The sequence below is a fragment of the Anser anser genome (assembly GCF_964211835.1).
Source record: "Anser anser genome assembly, chromosome: 6".
Taxonomy (NCBI): domain Eukaryota; kingdom Metazoa; phylum Chordata; class Aves; order Anseriformes; family Anatidae; genus Anser; species Anser anser.
In genome coordinates, this window is record NC_139726.1 from 2,778,922 (window position 1) to 2,800,647 (window position 21,726).

Genomic DNA, 21,726 nt, shown 5'->3' on the forward strand with positions numbered 1-21,726 from the left:
ACTTTGAAATTTTGTGTCCTGTGCCACTTATAGACAAGATTTTCTCTCATGAGTGCTGTGGGCAGAGGGCCTCCACAGCCCCCGGAGAGCCCCAGGTGGGCACGAGGGGCCACCCTCATGTGTTATGGGCTCGCTGCCCGCTCAGACACGAGCACTGCACTTACAGACCGTCTTCAAGGTCTGTAAGGAGAGGCCCTTCCACATACAAGGAATCGCCATGAATAACGGCAGGGAAAAACCCAACAACCTACCGACGAACCAAGTCAAAGAAACCCAATGTTAAAGGAGGCGTCCCATTTTTGGGCAGACTGTTGCTTTCACCAACATCCTCAGTGCTTTTTTACAACAAACAGCAAGCCTGATCCCTCCAGATCCAAAGAATGAACGGATTGTAAGCATGGAAAAGTTAAAGTGTTGCAAGAACTCTGTCAGAAAGCGGGAGTTTCTTTAACCACCCCTTTCCCCAGACCAAATACAAACACATTCGACAACAATGCACGTGCGATATGATGGTAGACTTTGAGGAAAGGCTTCCAAAGACAGATCTACGCCTGGCCCAAAGAGAACTTCGCATCTAGCACTGCCTACATTTTGGTGGTTCCTGGCTAACTCAAACCCACTCTCAGACTGAGCCTGGGAAGTCACTAACCTGGAACGCGTGAAAACAACGATTAGTTTTTGCTCAGAAGATAACTCATGGGAAGAGATGCGCAAAGTTCTCCTAGAAGCAACCAGCATTCGTAAATACCTACTGATAGCAGCAGCGGAAAGAGCTTAAAGAAGCCCCACAAAACTCCGTTACAGCTGCTGATAACTAGCAGTCTTCCGTAAAATGAGCCGAAGGACTCAATTCTTTCAGTTCTTAGGAGGCTGTTGTGACAGCCGCCAGCCGCCCCAAATTAGCCTTAGACCCCTCTGTAGGAGGCATTCCCGTGGAAACGCAGGGATTACCTCTGGCACAGCCCCGAATGCGCTCTGGTTCTGAACCCCAGCCCCACAAACGGTTCCTTGGCAGGGACGGGCCTTCCCTACCAAATCCCCCCAGATCGGCGGCTGTCTTACGAGCACAGACCTGGCTGCAGGAGCTGGAGGCCTACGGAAACTGAGGGATTATTAGCAATTTCATCTCTAGGATTTAAAACCAGAGAAGACCCTGAATTATTCCATCCAGTTTTGGAGTTCTGGTAGGGCATTTTACCGAGCAATCGCATTCAATCAAATCGTATCAATCTCCAACGTTAAAGCACAAAGAAATGGAAGTGTTAATCTTTGTAATAAATAATACATCTCATCAGCTGTAGGCCATCAAAGTCGCAGAGCTGCAGCTCCACTTGTATCGGGAGCACAATCCTGAGGCTGCTACGGCTTCCCACATCCAGATGAGAGTACATCAACAGGATCTCCAGTTGAGAAAGAAGCCTTGTTATGAAAAACACAAACCCCTGTCCTTTATCCCCGGACAGTCTGCTGCTGTCCAATTCTTGCACATAGTAAAGCAACTCAAAGGAGAACCACACGTTTAAAGAACGGGGTCTGTACGCGCAGCTGCTGGGTTTGAAGAGGATTATCGCTCTACCAAAATTTTTCATGTGTTTAAAACCAAAGGCAACCAGTTTCCTCGTGCTAACAGAAAACTGAGGGCAAACTACTAAAACAACTACATTTATGGCTTCAGCTCATTTTCACGGTATTTTTAAGTGCCGGACCAAACAGATATCGCTCCCGCTCCTTGCGCCCAATCAAACTACTGCTTTCTCAAACTCTTTCCAGCTTGATCACAACACTGCAGCTTGGCACCAGGTATTCACGCACAAATTAGAAACTAGAGATACCAAAGCGTTCACGGGAGGGTTCTTCCTTGCGGGTCTCCTGCCCGTATGAGGCAGAGGTGACGCATGCTCGCTGCTGACCTCCATTTAACTGCGATGCCCCAATGAAATACATACCGACGGCCTACTTCATGGTTCAGCATACGCCGCGGTACTTAATAAACCAAGCACTCAAAACTGTCTTTCCGAAATTACGAAGAACGCAATTAAGCTCCAGAAATAAGCAGACCACAGCGATTTCACCGTAAACACCGGGCTGACATCGGGGACTCTTTATTTCAACTCCGCGTTAATGCCCCAACTCCTACTTCTGGGCTCTTTGCAGCCCCTGGAAGGCTCGTCCCAGCGTTTCCTCGCGGCCGCAGTTGAGGATCGAGCTCGTCCCCTCACCTCTCGTCTATCGCAGGCGGTTGGGCGCGCACCTTCCCTTCTCCCAGCAGGCAAACCCCGCGCACTCTGCTCGGCCCGCCGGCGGAGCCCGACCTAGCTGCGCTGCCAACATCCGCGGTGCCGCCGGAGGAGAGCCGTGGCCTTCCCGGCACAAGGCCGTGGCGAGCGAGATGACAACAAAAATACCTGCGACGATGCCTCCTGCCCAGCGCGGCCGCCCGCCGACGGCCCCCACGGGGGGCTGCCGCCCCGCACCAAACCCCACGAGCTGTAGGGCCAGAGCTGTAGGGCCAGCCCTGGGCGCGGGGCTGAGTGGGGCTCCCAGGCTTTGTAGGGCCGGGGCCTCGGCCGGCGCTCGGGTCGGGGAACTCGGGGCTGGCGCTGAAACGCCACCGGCGGAGGCCCAGCGGGGGGCAGACCCTGGGGACCCCAATATGTCCAGCCACCCCCTATACGTCCGGCCACCCCAATACCTCCGGCCACCCCCTATACGGCCGGCTACCTCAATACCTCGGGGTACCCCCCATACCTCCAGCCGCCCCCCGTATCTCCAGCCGCCCCAATACCTCTGGAAACCCCCTGTATCCCCAGGCACCCCCACCACCTCCAGGCACCCCGATACCCCAGGCCACCCCCAATACCTCCGGCACCCCGATAACTCCGGGAACCCCCCATATCCCCAGCCACCCCCCCCTACGTCAGGACACCCCAATACCTCTGCGAACCCCCCATACCTTCATCCACCTCCAACACCTCCGGAACCCCCCCGTATCTTCACCCACCCCCAGCCACCCCAACACCCCCCGCACCCCCCCACTTGGCTGTTCCCCAACTTTCCCCAGGAAAACAACCCCCCAACCCGCCCGTGCCCCCACAACCCCCCCCCCACACCCCGTAACCCCCCCCCCGCTCGCTCCCCGTCCCCTCCCCGCCGCCGGGAGCCCCGCCGCCCCGTTTTTTCGCGTTTTTTGCCTTGTTTTCCCCCCCGGCCCGGCCCGGCCCGGCACTCACCTCGGCGGCCCCCCGGCGGCGCAGGCGGCGGCGCACACAAAGGGCAATAAAGGGGGAGGAGGGGAGCGGGGGGGGGTGCGGGGGGGGGCCCGGCCGCTCCGTGCCCGCGGCCTCCGCCGGGAGCAGGAGGGGGGGGGGGGGGGGAACCGACTGGGCGCCGCCGCCGCCCGCGGGCTCTGAGGAAGAAGAGGAAGGAGGAGGAATTAAGGACGGAGGGGGGGGGGTAGGGGGGGGGTAGGGAGAAAGTCCGGCCCCCGGTCGGAATTGGCGGCCTGTCCCTTTAACGGGGTGAAGCCCGGCGCCCCCCGCCCCCCCCCGCGCTCCGCATCGTCAGCGGCCGCCGCTCGGGTGCGGGCTCGGCGCGGCCGGGCGGCGAGCGGGGAGCGGGCAGCGCGCATGCGCCGCGGGGGGGGGGGGGGGGAGCGGCGTGGGGGGGGGCGGGAGGGGGGGAGGAGGAGGGAGGAGGGAGGGGGGAACGGAGGGGGGCGGGGGGAGGGAGGTGGGAGGGGCTTCCCATAGGGCCCCGCGCGCGCGCACCCGGAAGGGGATGGGGGAAGGGAGGGGCGGAAGGGGAGGGGGAGGGAGGGGTCACGTGGTGGGGGGGAGAGGGAGGGGAGGGGGAGGGAGGCGCGGGGGGTGATGGGAGGAGGGGGGCGGCGGCGCCTCAGGTGAGGGACGGGGCGGGAGCGGGGGGGAGCGGGGGGGTTTGGGGGATTTGGGGGGGTTTTGGGAAATTTTGGGAAATTTGGGGGACCGGGACGGGCCCCCAGGGAGGCTCTGAGCACGGGGAGGCGGCCTCGGAGGCCGGGACCTGCTGTGGAAGGGGTGAAGCCGGCAGCGGCTGAGGGACGGGGGCTGTGGTGGGTCCGGTACCGGTCCGGTATCGCTGTGGTACCGGTCCGGTGCCTCACGGGACGGGAACGGGGCCGTGCTGACTGGGTGCGGGGTGCTGGTGCTGATCCTGATCGTGAGGGCTCCTCCGTCCCGCTCGCCTCCAAACCCCGCGTTGCTGCTTTAAAAAGTGACTGGGAGAAACCCCTGGAAAAGACTTGCTCCTGTTTTTTCATTTTTTTTTTTTTATTCTAACCAGGTAGGTGCAGGTAATAAGAAAGATTTCTTCAGTTACCCACACAGTAGCACGTTCAGTCACTGAGTGTTTTCAGTCCAGCTTTGGTACATCCAGGCGCCGTGAAGTGGCCGTGCCACCCTCCCGCATCACACTGAGCCCCCTCAGGCTGCCCAGGGCTTGTGTCTGGGCGTTCGCTGAGGGCCTGAGCCTGCACAGACGTGCCCTGGGCTGAAGCGCTGCAGAAGTTTTCATCGTGGGCTTCTCTTTGTATGTCTGGAGGAGCTGTGCTGGTTGTTTCCTCTGTGCTTCCCCAGATTATTGGAGTCACACCACGGTAGCTGTACGGGTAGAAAGATGGAGAGCCAGTTCTACTTTTAAAAGCATGTTACAATACGCCTATAGCTTGCTCCAGCTCCAGCAGCATATATTTATTACTTTAGACTACCCTAAATAGTGTTAAGATGAATACATTGCTTGTGACAGTCACAGGAGAAGGTAAACGTATGTGTTAGTGCACCTTACCGAGGAGTACGGAGCTGATTGTGCACAATAATCTGAGATCGGCTCCTGCCCAAAGAGATGGGAACGCGGCAGAGTGAGCCTCAGTGCACGAGCTGTGCCACCCCTGCCTGGTTCTGCACACGATCAGCTTGTGCATGGCTGTGCTCTCTTCGCAGAACTTGGCTCATCGTTCACAGACAGTTGGCTGTTGTCTTTGCCGTTATCTGAAGAACTTGCTAGAAAAGCTTGGAAGTCTGTTTGGTCTCACGTCAATTACTTGAAGTACCGTTTGCATTGTATTGAGAAGCATCCTAAAGCAAATCTATGTTTGTATACAATTTCTGAACAGAAGTTAATTAAAAATGCATTTATCTTTCCACAAGATGAACTACTACATCTATATCTGTTAAGAAGATGTTTGTTATTTCCACAGTTCTCAAAAATGAGTGGTTGCCCTGTGTTTGTGGTAGTAAATTCAGTGCGTTACGTAGTTTGTGAGTAACGTACACTAAACTAATTTGTTTTCCAAATAATTATAGTTCTGTTTTCTTATGTAAAGGTGAAAACTTCTGCAATGAGTAAACGTAAGTCAAAGGAGAGCATCAGTACAAATGGAGAATGCATTTCACAGGTCAGTAACATCTTTATTAGCTGGTTTTAAAGTGTGAAACCTTTCCATCCACATAATTCTGTAGGTTTTTACTAGCCCTTCGTAGAAGAACGCTTTCACTTGTGGATGGACCAGGCTGTCTTTGAATCATTCATTAAACCAAAATAAATCTAGTAATTAAGTTAACAGGGATTTAGCAGAAGGAAAGGTAAATGAAAAATGAGATGGACAAACACAGCTCATGTATTAAGCAAAGATCTCCTTTTGTAAAGTGGAATTATGTGCAAAATAGATATTTAGCATTCTTTTATCCATTACTTACGCTTGCTGGGGAGTGTATCTGTGTGCTTATTTTTCAGCCAACCACCTAAAGCTGATAGTGATAGTTCCATCCTGAGTTAAAAGTTGGGTAAGTGTCAGCAGGAACCATGTTTCCAAGATACCAAAAGCCTGTTACCAAGTGGTAGGGAGAAATACACGGTGATGCTGAAGTGTGCTGGTACACGTTTTCTTGCACCTATGAATTAGATGTGGTGCTGACCTAATTTTAGAGACTGGTATAACATCCCTTTGGGGGTGAAGGAAAGGAATTGCAACAGAGGGACCAAAGACTCACGCTGCTGTTGTGGATTGAATTATTCTCTTTTCTGCTATGGAGAGTCTGTTAGAAGTTCTGCTTCTGACAACGTTATTCATACTTTCAAGGCCTTGTGCCGTTGAAAACAACTGAAGTTTGCCCGTAGAGCAGCTGTATGCATATTTTGCTATTATTTTACTGCAGTAATTACGTTCCTGGTACATTCTGGGGTGTGAAACACCAAGCATTGGTTTTGAGTCTTGTGTTGCATCCATAGGTGCAAAAACTGTTACGTGAAAGGTTGTGTCACCATTATGCTACTGGAAAACTGTTTGGGACTGAACATCAGTACAGGTGAGTGAGCAGATCCAACTAATAATTTCTATTTTAGCCACAGAATTAAAAATAATCAGTCTGCTACCCCCGTTTTTCTAAATTATACAGGCTTAGATGACTTGCAGTGCCATCCTTCTAAGAGTTGTTTCTCTTGGGCTTTATACAACTGTTACTTGCTCTTTTGTTGGTCTGTGTTGTCCTTTGTTCAAATTCTGTAATTCCTGAAATGCTTTTTTGAGCCTGAAATATCATTTTAGGGTATATTCTAAGACAGTGTTTAATGATCTGACCAAGCAAAAAGTTAAATTCTCTTGTTGTGAATCTGTATAGTCATTTCAAATACCCTTGTGTATAGGAAATTAAGCATTAAAAGTTGATCTTAAACCTTGGATGCCAACATCATGTTTCTTGAAGTGGAGACTGATATTTGAATCAAATTGACTTCTCAGGGTCCAGATGTAAAGGTTAACGTTAGGGAGAAGAGACTGAGACAGAAGAGACTGCTACAATAACTCCACGCTATTACTAATCCTTCTGCACTTACAAGGTCAAAGTCTGTGAATAACAAACAAGCACCTAAGGAGCTTGTTTTAGCCATGAATCACATTGTTTTTTTTAGAAGTAGTTTATAGAAGTTGAACTTGAGCATGAGTTTCCTTTCCTTCCGTGGGAAGAATAACGACATTTTGGGTTATTAAAGTAGTGTAGCGTAATACGCGTGCAGATACCACATAGACGTGTATATTGTTCTGGGAACATGCGTTACTGTGATGTTAGTGTGCAACAAACCAAGCCACCCCTCTTTATATTGGGGTTCTGAAAATGGTCTGTTTGCAGACTCCCCCTAATATGCCACTGCTGATGGGTAACACCGGGTAGAAAATCCAACAAACTTCCCAATGTCTAGTTTTTCTTACCTAAGATGTATCAGGGCTCTTTGCCAGAGTTAGCTCTCAAAGAGTGGACAAAAATGTACGCATTATTTACAGCTGTACCATGATGACTCCTTTAGAAGTGGTGTCACATAAAATGACCTTATTTTTTTTAAAGAAATTAATGTTAAGTTTGTTCTTTTGTGGTAGAGAATTGTAGAACTTGATGAATGAGTGATATTCCCGTTTCCTGCATGTTTTAGTATTTCAAAATACTTTAAGAGATCTCATCACTCAGCCTTTTTTACTTCATTGTATTGCATTTTGCATGCCTTGAATGCTGAAAACAAGGTGAAATGTATCGAGTTTTCTCTTAGGTGGTAACAATTCTTGGATTTTTCCATCATTTCAGTGAATGTTGCCTGGTTTGAAGTTTAACCCAATACTGTTTTCATCACAGACATCTGCTGGAACTGCTGAAGCGAACTACAGTTCATGGAGAAAGTAATTCTGCCCTCATTATTGGACCCCGTGGATCAGGAAAGACTGCGGTATAAACACCATTTAAAAGTTTATACAAAGTCAAATAAAGCATGAGGTAGATGACCCCACTGAAGTCGTGAGAGCTTTTGGAGCTGATTTTTCATCTCTTTGCCTGCTTTTAGAGAGGGAATTGCTAGTTGTTTACACATAACGTGAAAATGTTCTAGGATTTCTTATGGGCTAATCCTGTTGAATAACAGTATGGAGAAATCTGAAACTTCTCAAACACAGAGTAATTTTATAAAATGAATAACTTCATGTGCAGCTGACAAAAACATGGGCCTGTCCAACCTTGCAGTGACTTGTAGAAGTATGCATGGTTTTGGAATCCCTCGCATGTCTTTACCAAGTCTTATGACGTAACTACAGGTGCCCCAAACTTGAAAAATGTAAATTCTTTTATCGGAACAAGTTGTTTGTTGCTCTGTAACCTGCCAGCATCATAGGTTCTGTCTTCTTTTGGCATTTCTCCTGTTACACTTCTGCCATGGTTCTTGCCACAGAAGAGTTCATCTTTGATTACAGTCAGGTTTTGTTTGACAAGTCCTTTAAATGTTCACCCACTATTGCTATCAGGCCTCTGTAAAGATGACTGAAAAGGCATCCAAAAACCGAAGGGAGTGGATTTGAGGGTGGATTTCTATGTAGCTGTTGATATGTAGAGAATGGTAATGTGTCTTAATCCCATTTGAAACTTGTCAGAGACCATTGCTATCTAAGTTATAATATATTTATTATGGAAAGGCATAAATCTCTTATGTTTACATGAGTATGTGATTGATAAATAGGTTGGTTGTTACCAAAGAAAGTATTTGAGATGGACTTTGGGAGCCTTCGCAACTGCTAGAGCGAGTGGCCTTCAATGTTTCGAATGCAGTTGAACAGGAATGAATTTATAGATGGTAAACGTGCCTGTGATACAGCTGACACTTGAAATCATTCTGCCAATTTGTTGATGGCTTTGTTATTTTGCATTTCAAAAACAGTCTGTGTTGTTACCTTCCTCCATTACCCATGGCACTTCAGAAGAAGGATAATTGCCAAAATGCTTTGAAGGAGGGGAAAAAGGGCTGAAAAAAACAATATCAAATCAGGATTCTTCCACCTACAGACTGCTTACTAGTCTTAAACTGGAGCTGATCATTCCTTTCTTAGACTTACAAATTCATTAGTTAAACAACAAGCACTCTCACTGTGCAGAAAATATTTCTTGGATTTTCATGTGTGTGCAATGTAGCCTTTGAGAGTACAATTGTAATTGTTGGGTAGGGAGCTAGCCAGAATGGATGACATCTTCTTACGGTGCATAAACTTGACAAACCAAGGAAATAAGCCTTTTTTTTTTTTTTTTTGTTCGGAGTGTTCGTATACTAACTGTTGGTACCTGTAGTAGGAGTCAGTTAACTGTATCTGCTTCAAAATACAACAGCAATAGAAAAACACAGATGAGCTTTATACTGTGGGTAAATTGGAGCAGAGGTGAAAGCTTTAAAAAAAAAAAGGCAAATAAACAAAAAACCCCAAACAGACCAATCTGCCACACATGTTGTTCCCCATACCACCCACCCCTAGTTTCTAAAACACAAGCTATTATTATTTATTAAGGATTCAATTGTTTTTTAAACCCTTTACATAAAGATAGGAAAGATGAAAATTTGTGAATCCTCCTGCCAGAATGCCAGTAAATGAGAAATGATTTTTCTCCTATTAAGAGAATAAGTTTTTTATAAGAACATCTCTTAATTCTATATACAGATATATTTATACATATACATAGATAGGACCTGCAAATTTTCGGCTGGGGGAAGTAAAGGACAAGAAGCAGTGAGTGAACAAAAAGTTAAGATTCCATCTGTTTATGAATGTTTTAATACAACGCTTCGTGATTTTTTACCAAGCGCAAGCTCTGAAAGACTTGGCACTGATGGACTGTAAATTTGGGACCCCTAAGTTTTATAAGCAGTAGTTGATGTGAACGTGTACAATTTAATTTTTGTCTCATGCTTCTGAAGTTTAAGATGAAAAGAGTAAGCAAGCATAGTGTCTTTAAAGATTCAAAGCGGGGATTTTTGTTCTAGAGCATCTAATGAAGCTGAATACTGCACTACGTTGGAAGACAAATTCTGTTGCATATTGGACTCTTAAAGCTTTGGTTGAAGCAAAAGCTCGATATATTGATTCAAAAATGTAGAGACTAAAATACTGGAGATATTTCTTCCATTAATAATTCAGCAGAATGAACAAATGTAATTGCTACAGTCATGGTAGTAATGTAACTTTAATACTTTTGAAAATATTCAAAAGATTTTGTTACCGAACTCAACCGTGCATACTGTTTCCTATCTGATAATACCAGTTTGTAGCTTTTTTAAATTGTTAATCCATTAATCTTGTCGTAAAGTGATTTTGTTTCTCTTTTCCTAGTTACTAAATCATGTCTTGAAAGATCTCATGGAAATCAAACAAGTTAGAGAGAACCTCTTGGAAGTTCGTCTGAATGGCAAGTAGTACAGTACTGCTCTGATACGTTACGTGCAGTTGCTGTGTTATAGTATGCACTTAACAAGAGTTCTGGTTTCAGCAGGTACAATCTAGTCTCAAATATGGACGCGCTCATCTGTGAGCTCCCAAATGTTGTTCTTGGCATCTATAGAAAGACAGCTCACGTGCTTTAATTGGCTTTTTCTCAAAATGTTGAAAATCAGTTCAGTTGTGAACAAATTTTTTGAAGTAACTTTGTATTACATGTGGGAACTTACTTGTCTAGCCTTAATTGTTAAAAGGGTCTAGCTCTGTCAGGCTTGAAACTGAGAGCAGCTTCTGAGTGAGCTTCTAGTGGCAGTAGATGCGGCTGCTTGGAGTGAGAGAGAACTGCCAGCTCTTCACGAAAAATCGTTTTCTTTCAGGGCTTTTGCAGACTAATGATAAAGTGGCCCTGAAGGAGATCACCAGACAGTTGCGCCTGGAAAATGTGGTTGGGGATAAAGTTTTTGTAAGTATTGACTTCATTATGCTCTTTGCTTATCTGCCTGTAAAATCCTTGCCTAGAAAACTAGTGGTAGAGGATGCAGCTCGTTGAGACTGAGTAGGCACTGAGAGCGAATTCATTAACTCTCAGTAGTGAGTCGGCTGGCCCAGTCTTCCCAAAGCTCTGTCTTTTAATATAAATAGAAATTGATGGCTGTGGTGTGCTGCAAAAGTCTTTGCCTATAATGACCCTGGGTTACAAACACTTCAAGGCAAAAAGCGTGTTCTACACAGGTGTTGGATGTTGCTAGTTGAGGAGTATTAATGAATACTTTTTCAAAAAACATACATTTCAATTTAAACAAATAGAGGAATGCAAAGGCTCCCTTAAAACTTAGTTGCAGCCTCTGAACGAAACAAATATTAAGCATTCCAAAGAGACTGTGTTCAGAGGATTAGAGTATTTTGGAAACATCTGTTTTATAACAGCTCAAGACAAAAGAGTAGGCAAATTAACTGGCCAAAAAAACGGTATCTTTAGTATATTTGAAAGCTTTCCTATTTCGTAGGGATATGTATCCAGATTGCTGTCATCTTAGAGTTCTCATTTTGCATAGAAATTCTTTCAAAATGTTTTCCTCTATTGACTTTTTCCCAAAGATAAGAAACCTAGTTAAACTAGTACTGAAGTAATAAGGAGAACAGCTGAAGTGCTCCGGAGGACGAGGCTGCAGGCAGTGTGGAATACAAGACGACCTGTCAGTTGTAGTTAGTAGGCTTTGTTATCTTTGATTTTCTAGCTACCCCAGATGATTTTTAGATGCAGAAAACGGACAACTGTTTTTGGCGCTGAGCTAAAATTTTCCCAAATATAACTGCAGAAATAAAATGAAATGGCAAGTATTTAGTGTCAGTATAGCTGTTTGAAAGCCTTCCCTTTTCATCAGAGAACTCGAAGCAGCTTTCAAAGTACTTTTGTCTACTTTAACTTAGTGTGGAGTACTACTTTAAACCCTTAGCTGTCTATTCCCTTCTGTTGCAAACACTGATTTGCAGGAATGCCCTTGCTTCTGTCCATAGAAACTTTTTCTTTCTTAGCTTCTGCAGTTCACTTTCAGAGAGTAAATTGGTTCATCTGCATTCTTCAGTAGGGTTTGTGGTCTTCAGTTATTATTTCTTGCCTTGCAACTTGTACGCCACAAAGCGTGTCAATGTGTGTGTAAATAAAGCAGGGTAGTCTTAGCAATTCACTGTTCACATGAATGTGATGCTTCCATCTCATAAGGTTGCAAATTAATAACCCGCATACTCATTCTTAATAGAACCCATTATGTGGCAGTTGTTGCCTATGTGTAAATGGGAAATTGGGAATGCAGTAGCTGTTTAAGGAAAAGATAAAGCTACCTGTAAATTTAGCTTAATACAAACATTCTTCTGATCGCTAATTTATGCCTGAGGCAATTAGTTTGGGATTTTCAGGCTGAAAAACATGGATCAAAGTAGAGTTACCTATCAGTTTTCTTCACTTGCTTGAAGCATTTGTGGTTATACAATATGAAGTAACCTTGTAAATTTCATATATGTCCTGGTTTTGAAAGGAGGGTTTGAGAAGGAGATGAGCTTCAGTACATGCCTGAACTTGATGTAGTCGTATTCTGAGAATGACACTGAAAAAATACTGTGAATCTCTTTTCCCTGTACAGGGCAGTTTTGCTGAAAATCTTGCGTTCCTCCTTGAAGCTTTAAGGAAAGGTAAGCACGACTATCCCTGTTCTGAAACTGCGTGTTTCTGTTTGTCACTTGACTGAGAAGCTAGAATACAGATGTTTCTTCATCTACTTGTACAAGTGGCGTAAGGAGGTCTTGCCCAAGAACGTTATGGTTGCAAAATAATGGAAAAAATGTGTAATGCCAAACAAGTATGGACCTAACTCAGCTGATGCCATAAAGTTTACATACAATGGTCAGCTGTGAAGGACAGATTCTTTTATTCTGACTGAAGCTATTAAAAATAGCGTTTCTAAAAAATAGCCATAGAAATAACTCTTTCCTTGCAACTGGACATGATGCTTGGCAGAACAGCACAAACCTTAGCCAGTTTCCATGTATTTTTCTTTTTACTGTTGTAGCAATCAAAACATGTGTGAAAGGATGTACATATGTGCAATAGATATGTGAAAGGATGGCCTAGTGAGATAGCTAAAAGAAGACGTAAATTGTTAAAAGCAGAAGTTGTGAAGGCTGTAGAAATGATGATGTTACCATACTCATTTTCTAACTTGCTGTCTCAGGAAACAGAACCAGCAGTTGTCCAGTCTTGTTTATACTGGATGAATTTGACTTGTTTGTTCATCACAAGAATCAGACGCTGCTGTATAACCTGTTTGATATATCCCAGTCAGCACAGACTCCAGTAACAGTTATTGGACTCACATGTAGACAGGTAAGAAATTGCAATCCCAAAGTTTTCAGCTTTCTTAGTTGGTGTCTTCTCTTTTCTGCTCCTGAGACTTCACTTAGTTCACTAAGAAACTTTTCTCAATTACCCGTTGGTCTGACTTTTGAGTTTAAAAATAAAAAGTGTTGAGGGCAAACAGATGACCAAAAAATTGCGAAGCCTCCAGTTCTGCAGCTGAAGGAGCGGGTTTGGGTTTCTAAGGAGACACAGGACCGTTGTCCTATGGCTACCACAGAAGATCTGTATTTATCCTTGTGGCTGTTTCACATTATACTGCCGTTCACTCTTTGAAGAGGCTCCTCTGCGTTTCCGTTTTCTGGTGACCAATCGGTAAGAATAGGCTTGTATTTAAATCATTGCTCTGAGGACAAGGGATTTATTTATTTTTTTAAGCAAACACTTCAGTAGGGTACTTTTTCTGTAACAGGAGCATGTTTAAGATGGATTTGAAATTCATATTAAACTTGTGACCACTACAATTACATCATAAGGAACTGTGGACAGATGTGTATACTGTGAAATAATACTTGCTGACACTGTAGTAGCTGATATGTTATTAAAAAATAATTAAAAGATGCACTGTTTTTCTCAGACTATTCTGGTTGCAAAAGACAGGGTTATGGTAAAAGCAATAATAATTCTGTCGCAGAATGGTTTGGGTTGGAAGGGACCTTACAGATCATCTAGGCTTCCATCAAGGCCCCAGTCTGAGGTTGACTGGGTTTGGGTGATATTTAGCTGAGCAAATTGTTAGAAGCTAATAGAATAGTTAATAGTTGATCTAATAAATTGCAGCCTCGTCTTTTTGCTTCGTTGCTGTCCAAGTTTGGTATCCTCATCACCTCTGAATTAGAAGTTGGTATTGCTCTGCTTTTGGATCTAATTAAGGCAGAGCCTTTGGAAACTGAGTCATGGCTGTGATAGCTGTGGCTGCTGAGTTTTTCTTCAGCTGCTCATCCCGTTCAGTGTGACTTCTAAATGAAAAGGAGTCTCAGTATTTCGCACTGTTGGTGCTCTGTGGACTCTGGTGAGGAATTTTAGTATTCTGAAAGCTTTTTTTTGTTGCCTGCCCAGAATTCCTAGAAACAGCATAAGCATTCTGTCCCAGTAGAAGGTAGGGGAGTAGTGCTGTGTTTCTCTAAATGGTTGAATCCCACAGCTTGCTTCGGGTGCGAATCTGTTGCTGTTGGTTCTGAGAAAAATAAGCTTTTCTCTATTACCTTCAACCAGCAACTTGATGGCAGGCTTGCTTAGGTCTGTGTGACAATCTTAAAAGATCCGTGTTGGCTCTTAATTTTTTGTAGCTGGATTCTTTCAGTCTGACAAAAGGCATGTGAGCTGACAGCTGCCAGCCTACGTCTCTACTAAACAGACAACTTGTCGAGAGCCCTGATAGGCTGAAACATCTTGAACGCAGACTTAAGTAACTGAAATATTTACATAATCTATGGAGAAATTTGCTGGGTATCCTAGCAACTAATTATCCCGTATGATGTATGCACCACATGATTTGGGTAAATGGCTAGTTGTTAGGCATTTCAAGGCACATCGATGGCAATAATTAGCAAAGGTCATGTTGGATCTGTGTTAAAACGCATTTTGGTGTTTTTTTTTTATTCTAGTTTTTAGTGTAGCAAAGAATGCACTATATGTATCCGCTTTTTAAAAAAAATATTGTTATTGCTTTTTACAAGGATATCCTGGAGCTCTTGGAGAAGAGAGTAAAATCAAGGTTCTCTCACCGACAGATCTATGTGATCAATTCCTTTGATTTTAAACAGTATGTTAGAATATTCAAGGAACAGCTTTCTCTTCCTGCTGAATTTCCTGATGAGACTTTTGCACAAAAATGGAATAATAATGTTCAGGTATTTAAAGCTCTTCATATTTGGTTTTAGTTAAACTTCTAAAGTAACACCATTTTATAAATGTAAAGCTTTTACTTTATACTAGCATTTCCCTTCACTATTTGAGATTGATATGGGATAAACCAAATTGTGACAGGTAATCTTACTGAAGCTTGGGCACATTAAGTGTCACACAAGACCAAAAGTTAAGGTTAGACATGAAGAACTATATCGTTCAGTGTCAGCTGAGCTCTTTTTAAAAGTTAGCTAACTACTGTTTTTTCATGTGCATAGGACATGATTTGCAGAGATGATAAAAATACCTTTTTTTTTTTTAAGCATCTGTCTGTAGATAAAACTGTGCAAGACGTGCTGCAGAACCTTTTTCACTACACCAAAGATCTGCGTTCGCTTCATTTACTGTTGGTATGTATTTGGATATAATTTCTTCATGAATTAAAGTAATTTGTATATATCACGTGAGTTTTTCAGTCCAGTTATTGGACCTTTACTTGAAACATCTTGTTGATGAGCAGGCTTCTGACAGTACTGGTTTCTTGCGTGCTTTATCAGTCCATGCTTTATTAACAAATTTGAGTTCTTCTGATTTTTATAGCAAATGCTTCATGAGGATTTACTTTTTAATTGAAATTGTGATTTTTTTTTTTTGTTATTCAAAGTAACTTTTGCGGAGCCTTTCAATTTATAAAACAATATTGTAGGTGAAGTACTGTCAAAATATTTTCCTTCTGAAATTCCCTTTGAAAGTCTTGGAAAAGTTACTGTTTTTAGCAAAGCTAAATAATTTGTTTACATAAGAACTACGTTGCTCATAACCGAGCTGTTAGAATCCAGTTTTGCCTTTGGCAGATCAGTTTCCCCATGGCTTCTTTCACGTGGGTGACTTCACGCAGTCAGCTGTGTGTCTGTCTGCCTTCAAACTGGTAAACCTGAGGGTGCTGGGTGTTCCCAGCTCCGTTCGGGTGCTGACTGCTCAATCACAGATTCCTCTAGCCCTGAAGTAGGGAGGGCAGTGACTTGCAGCAAATGCTGTCGTCTGTTTCCTCTACTTCCCTCCACGCTGCGTGTCTGTTCGTGTCCTAGAGCTGGCATTTCTTCGCCCCTCCCCTTCTTCCCTGTTCAGATTCCCATTAGCCTTTATAATCTAAAACTTCGTTCTGTTCCTGCGGAAGGCTGAATCATCGTGCTGCTTTTGAGGCTGTTGTGCTGACATCCATAAGGAAAGGAAGAAAGGGAAAGACTGGTGGTAGATTGCATTGGATGTTCTCAGGGAAAGATCTCAATTACGTGCATGAAATAAGCATTTTTGTATTAAACAGACCTGCAGAAAGTAGGAGGTAGTCACTAAAAGCCAGTTTTTCTAACCCAATAAATATTGAACTACTGAAGAGCAAGTGAAGATTGCTGCGGTGTAGCTGCTACGTATAAAGGCTCGTAGATAACCAGTAGGTTTGGAAGAGTGGTGTCAGAGGAGGTCGGTTAACTGTGTATGCGTTAACCTACACTTGTTCAAAACTCACTTCCTGCGACAAGCAACTGAAGATTGTTAAAGATTCAAATTGCAGCTACGTGAAACTGTCTGTTAAATGTTCTGAGTTGGTAACTTGGGTTCTGTAGTCTGAGAGTTGTCTTCAGACTTTCCTAGCGGTGGCACGAGTAGCTGTGTACAAAGGTACATGTTAAAGACTTGTAAGTCATTTCTTACAGCGATCACTGAAGTATGCTAATCCACTGAAGCTAATACAAACAAGCTAATGAGTGTTTATGTCCTCTAGTGAGGAGGCTTTAAAGTTTTAAGCCAGGAAAACCTTGCTGGCAAAGCGCAGTTGTAGCTACCAGCTATTTACAGGGGTTTTGGTACGAACCTACTGCGCGTGCAGGGTTTATTCATTAATGTTTCCAGTAGGTGACTCCAGGGGAAATGTGTTCTGCATGCCATCTCGGAGCAGAAAGTGTGCCTGGTAATTAGTAATTAAGTGAAAAATGTCTTCTGCTTTATTTTTAGATGCTTGCTGTAAGTAATGTTACTGTGCATCACCCGCTTATCACTGCGTCAGATCTTCAGGAGGCAAGCAAGCAGTACAGAATGGACTCCAAAGCAAATATTGTACATGGTAAAGCTCAGGTTTTTTTTTCTCCCAGGTGTTTCTAAAGACTCTGGAAAGCATCAGGTGCCTCACGGGAATTCAGATGTAAGGGATACCGCGTAATGCACCGATGCCTCTTGGTGTGAGCTGTTTGGGGAATACATCTATCTGCCTGCTCCCCGCTGATTTGCATTTGTATGTGTGTGGCCTAACGGTGCAGAATACACCCGAAATTGAGTTGTATGGTATGTGGTGCAAATATTACTGCGCAGGGCGCTCAGCCAGTGCCCCGCTACGGGTGTCTGACAGCTCTCGGCACCAGCCGGCGTGTTTGTAGTCAGCACTGGTGGCATGGGGAACCCCCCCGGACAGCGTTTCTGTCCCGTGTGTGTCGGGAGGAAGGGGAAAGGCTGACCTCTTTCTGCCGGCGCTGGTAGCGTGAGGGAACTGTTGGGCTTGGGCTGCAAGCTGTGGCAATAAATCGTCTGTCAACTGCAACAGCCTGTGCTTGAACGGGCGCTTAATTGTACGGGGTACGGCTGTGTGCACCCACCTGAATTTGGCCCAGCTTCTCCTGCGCTGACCGCTGGCGTGTGTCGGCGTGCTGGGGCAGCCTGAAAACCCCTCGTGCTGCTCTCACCCAACCGCTTGTGGTGAGGGGCCGAGGGGTTTTCCTTAAACCTCAGCAAGTGAAATGCATTGAGCAATGCGCTCAAGGTTTCTCTGATAAATATTTGGGAACTTGTACAAATGATAAGAAGAATTAAATGGCTGCTGAGGATATAAACCCAGATACAGGTACAAGACGAATTGCTTCCCTGATCAGGAAAAGATCAATTTTATCCGATTGCTTCTTCACTGCTCCCAGACTTTACAGGCTTTGGTTTGGCTCGACCCTGTGATTCTCTGTCTGTGGAGGTAATTCCCTGCAACATTTCTTTAGATTTGAATAGCAAATAACTTCAGACTCTCATTTCATCACATGCTGTATGGTAGCATGTAGGTTGTCTTGATGCTGCCAAAATTTCTTTGTCTGCAGCGATGATTTTGCCTTTATGCTTAAATTTCTTGCGTTTTGACAGAAGCAGCCTGTTCTGTAACGTTTTTGCTTCAAATATCTGGAAAACTAATGCTCTGCTTTCATCTAGCTGCTTTTAATTCTGGGATTTTGTTACAATTATGAAGACAAACCCCACAAATACGTGAGGCCTACAGCATAAAAAAAGAGTGTTAATATAGTGTGTGAACTGCTTGCGCTTCAGATATGCTTAAGAGAGGTATTTAGAGCTCTTGTCTCTCCCTCTAGGTTTGTCTGTCCTGGAAATCTGCCTAATTATAGCTATGAAACACTTAAATGATGTTTATGAAGGAGAACCGTTTAACTTCCAGATGGTTTACAATGGTGAGAGAAATGCATGAATTGTACACGTGCTAAGTCACTCGCTTTACCCCGAGTAACTTTTCCTTCCTCCTCCTGACGCAGAATTTCAGAAGTTCATCCAAAGGAAGGCGCACTGCATGTACAACTTCGAAAAGCCAGTTGTTATGAAGGTAAACCTGAAGTGTGTTTTTTTTTTCTAAAGCATTCAGATGCGTATCTTTTGCTAGAGCACACGTTTGAACAGTCGTAAACAATCCTTGAAGTAGGGGCGGATGCTTCAGGGTGTTGAGAAAACCCTGCTCAGAACAGATGTGACCCGTGGCTGTGTTGCTCAGTGCTGCGCTGCCCTCTGCTGGTCGGTGCCCGGCTGGTAGGAAGTTTGTTGGTCTGGTAAATGCCCCGCTTACAAGTAAACATTGCAAGGACTCGTGGTTTTCAAGTTTTTCAGCTTGGGGCGCTGACAGTCCGGCATTTCATCCTGCTGTAGCGTAGCAGCCCAGCAGGTGGTTGCGCAGATATTTTCAGCTGATGAATTTAACTCGATGATCAGTAGTTCAGTAGTCAGAGCTTCTAGTCTTGCTGCTTTTAAGCTGGTTTCTGATTCATTATGATTCAGTTACACTTAAACAGAAAGTTAAGTAATGCTGTGTGCCTGTAATGAACTGTTATTCTGGATTAATTGGAACAAAGTCATTCCCATTCGGCTATATAAACAAGAGATTTTAATTACTATTTCTATAAGAAGAAGAGTGTATTGTAGCTCAGCTCACATATGTTTTACTGCCTGTCAAAAAGGACATAGGGTTGAATGGAGCTGGCATTTAATGTCTGTCAAGACAGCACACCCCAGGCTTCTGGTAAAACAGCGCCTCGTAGGTCATTCAAAGTGACCAGTACAGCCCGGAGTGAGGTTGTCTTCTTTTTTCCTATTTTTTTCTTTTGTTTTTAGGCATTCGAACACTTACTGCAACTGGAATTAGTCAAACCGATAGAAAGACCATCAGTGCGTACTCAGAGAGAGTACCTCTTAATGAAACTGCTTTTGGACAACAACCAGATCATGGATGCTCTGCAGGTGTACCCAAACTGCCCGACAGACGTTAAGCAGTGGGCAACGTCATCACTTAGCTGGTTGTGAGCTTCTGGGAAGTCACGGTACCCCTTGCCACATCAGAACTTCTGGAGTTAACCGCAGACTCTAGAAGTTGTAATGTTTACCCACAGTAGGGTGGTCAAATTAATAAATTTTTGGTTGGAAGAAGGCTGCTTCACTTCGCTTTGCTGGTTGGTTTTGGAACCGCAGTCCTGTTATCTTGTAATGGCTGTAAATTGGAAGAACTTCTAAATGCTCGGGGTAGCTCAGCTCAGTGCTAACTTTTCCCTTCACACTCAACTTCTGCTTTGTAGAAATCAAAGCGATTGCACTTTGAGTTTCTAAATTGCAGATTGAGGCTGCTTTAGATGATAACCAGCTGCAGGTCTCCTGCCGTATGTTCTGAAGTGCAGATCCATCTCTAGTACAGCTTTGACGTGACATGAAGCTTAGTTAAACCTTTAGTCACAGCTAGCTTTGTCTGGCAGGTGGTGTGTTTGTGCGAGGCAGCCTCGCCTACCTGCCCACCTTCTCTCCAGGTTGTCCAGCTGTCTCATGATGTCCTCGCGATGGTGCTGTTAGGTTTCAGAAAGGATGATGCGGGAAGACTGATTTTCCTGAATATAGAGCGAGTTAGCTCATTCTTGCCTTAAAGTCTGTGACGTCACATGCGTTTTTAGCAGCCGTGACTTCAGTCTGTCAAAAAGCCAAAGAAACCTCAGTGACTTGTCCATGCCTGGGAGACCGCTCTCTGGTTTCATTCAGAAGCCCTTCTCTTCGGTCAGAAGGATTAGTTTATTTTGCTCTCTTCACTGCTTCATTAGTTTTTAAGATGTCATCTGCACATCTTGAAAAATAGAGCAGTACTTTGAGCTTTTGAGTACTTCCATCGAAGTCCCTCAGCGCTAGCTCTGGAACCAGGTGTTGCCACCGAGCCAGGAGCCGGCTTCACCCGGTTGCCTACTGCCCCCCCACAGGGAGCCCAGGCTGTGGACTTCAGAGGGAAGCACGGTCCCTGGGCTTACAAGTTACGGAGGTGATTAACTTATGGGGGTGATAAGCCTGCTGTGCAGCCCTGTCATTTACTCTCTGTCAAACAGCAGCAGGATCTGGTCAGAGGTGGAAAGGTGAGGAACGCAGGGATGTGCGTGACGGCGCTCAGAGATCTCGTGCGGAAGGTAGGGGTGGAAGGAAGCAGCTCCCCCTTCCCCTGCTCCCTTTGCTCAGGCTCTTGGTCCTGGCGGTCTGGTCCCTAACGTGAGGAGCTTGGTAATGGGCCGGGAGCGTGGTGATGGGGAGGGCGCTTATCCCAGCATAAACACGGGTCTTGTAGCCTGAAATACTGTATAGTTGGGTAAGATTGTTATTGGTGCAGCACTGCTGATGAAACCTTTTGTGCCACATCCACAGGCTGTCTTGAATCTCACTTGTACGGTCAGGACTCCTTGCTGTAAGGAATGGTTTTGAAACCTCACATCTAGTATATGCTGGGGCCAGGACAGATTTATAGCTTCACAGAAAACTATTAATTCCAGCTGTGGTCTAGTATCACTTCTGGAAGAAACACAAACTGCAACAGCAATAGTGCAGGCTGGAAGAAAAGTCCCCGTGTAGCGGGGCAGCATTTACATCATCTCCATAGCTTTTTTAAAGGCCTGGCTGATGAAGTTTGATGTTTTTAAGAGGGAGAGCAGTGACTGACTTCGAGTTCAAGCCGAAGGCCAGAAGCTTGGTAACGTCCTCAGCCGGGAAGCCAACGCTTCTGAGCGTGTGGTCAGCAGCACGCCCTGCAGACACAAACCCTTGCACTCGAGCAGAGGCAGCCGCATGCTCGTGGCGGCCCTGCGGCAGGAACGGGGACACAAAGGGACACGGCCCTGCGAGCGGGTCCTCGGCGCGTCTCTGGCTGCTGCGCTGGGCTGCAGGTAAGAGATGACCCTCGAGCCTCTCCCTGAAGGTGCCCTGGCGCTGCTGGAAGTCAGCTCAGCCCCTTCCATGCCCACCACTGCTGAAAAGCTGCAGCCAGGAGCGGGGAAGGCCCCCATTCTGAGACATGAGGCAGGTTCTGCCTCTGTTTCACTACCTGCATTTCAACTACAACATCTTTCCCTTTTTTATTTTTTTCCTTTTTGCC

The 21,726-nt window shown here is 45.0% G+C and overlaps 2 protein-coding genes across 4 annotated transcripts in view; one reads left to right on the forward strand and one right to left on the reverse strand.

Annotated features, from left to right (window-relative positions):
• Positions 1 to 3,609, reverse strand: part of MBD5 (methyl-CpG binding domain protein 5) — a 135,144-nt gene extending 131,535 nt beyond the window's left edge. For both annotated transcript variants that reach the window (XM_083842685.1, XM_083842683.1), the window contains exon 1: positions 3,231 to 3,609. The gene's annotated coding sequence lies outside the window, so the exon portion shown is untranslated. The remainder of the gene's footprint in view (positions 1 to 3,230) is intronic.
• Positions 3,610 to 3,820: 211 nt separating this feature from the next.
• On the forward strand, positions 3,821 to 19,757 carry ORC4 (origin recognition complex subunit 4). 2 transcript variants are annotated; one of them, XM_083840539.1, is made up of 14 exons: positions 3,821 to 4,320; positions 5,360 to 5,431; positions 6,265 to 6,341; positions 7,656 to 7,746; positions 10,163 to 10,238; positions 10,645 to 10,730; positions 12,409 to 12,457; positions 12,997 to 13,148; positions 14,858 to 15,031; positions 15,350 to 15,436; positions 17,037 to 17,145; positions 18,425 to 18,520; positions 18,602 to 18,669; positions 19,449 to 19,757. In XM_083840539.1, the coding sequence occupies exons 2-14, from the start codon at positions 5,375 to 5,377 to the stop codon at positions 19,635 to 19,637; spliced, it is 1,311 nt and encodes a 436-aa protein (XP_083696665.1). In that variant the 5' UTR covers positions 3,821 to 4,320; positions 5,360 to 5,374; the 3' UTR covers positions 19,638 to 19,757. The 2 variants fall into 2 exon arrangements, with proteins under 2 accessions (XP_083696665.1, XP_083696666.1); XM_083840540.1 differs by having other exon boundaries at positions 3,837 to 3,898.
• Positions 19,758 to 21,726: the final 1,969 nt, after the last annotated feature.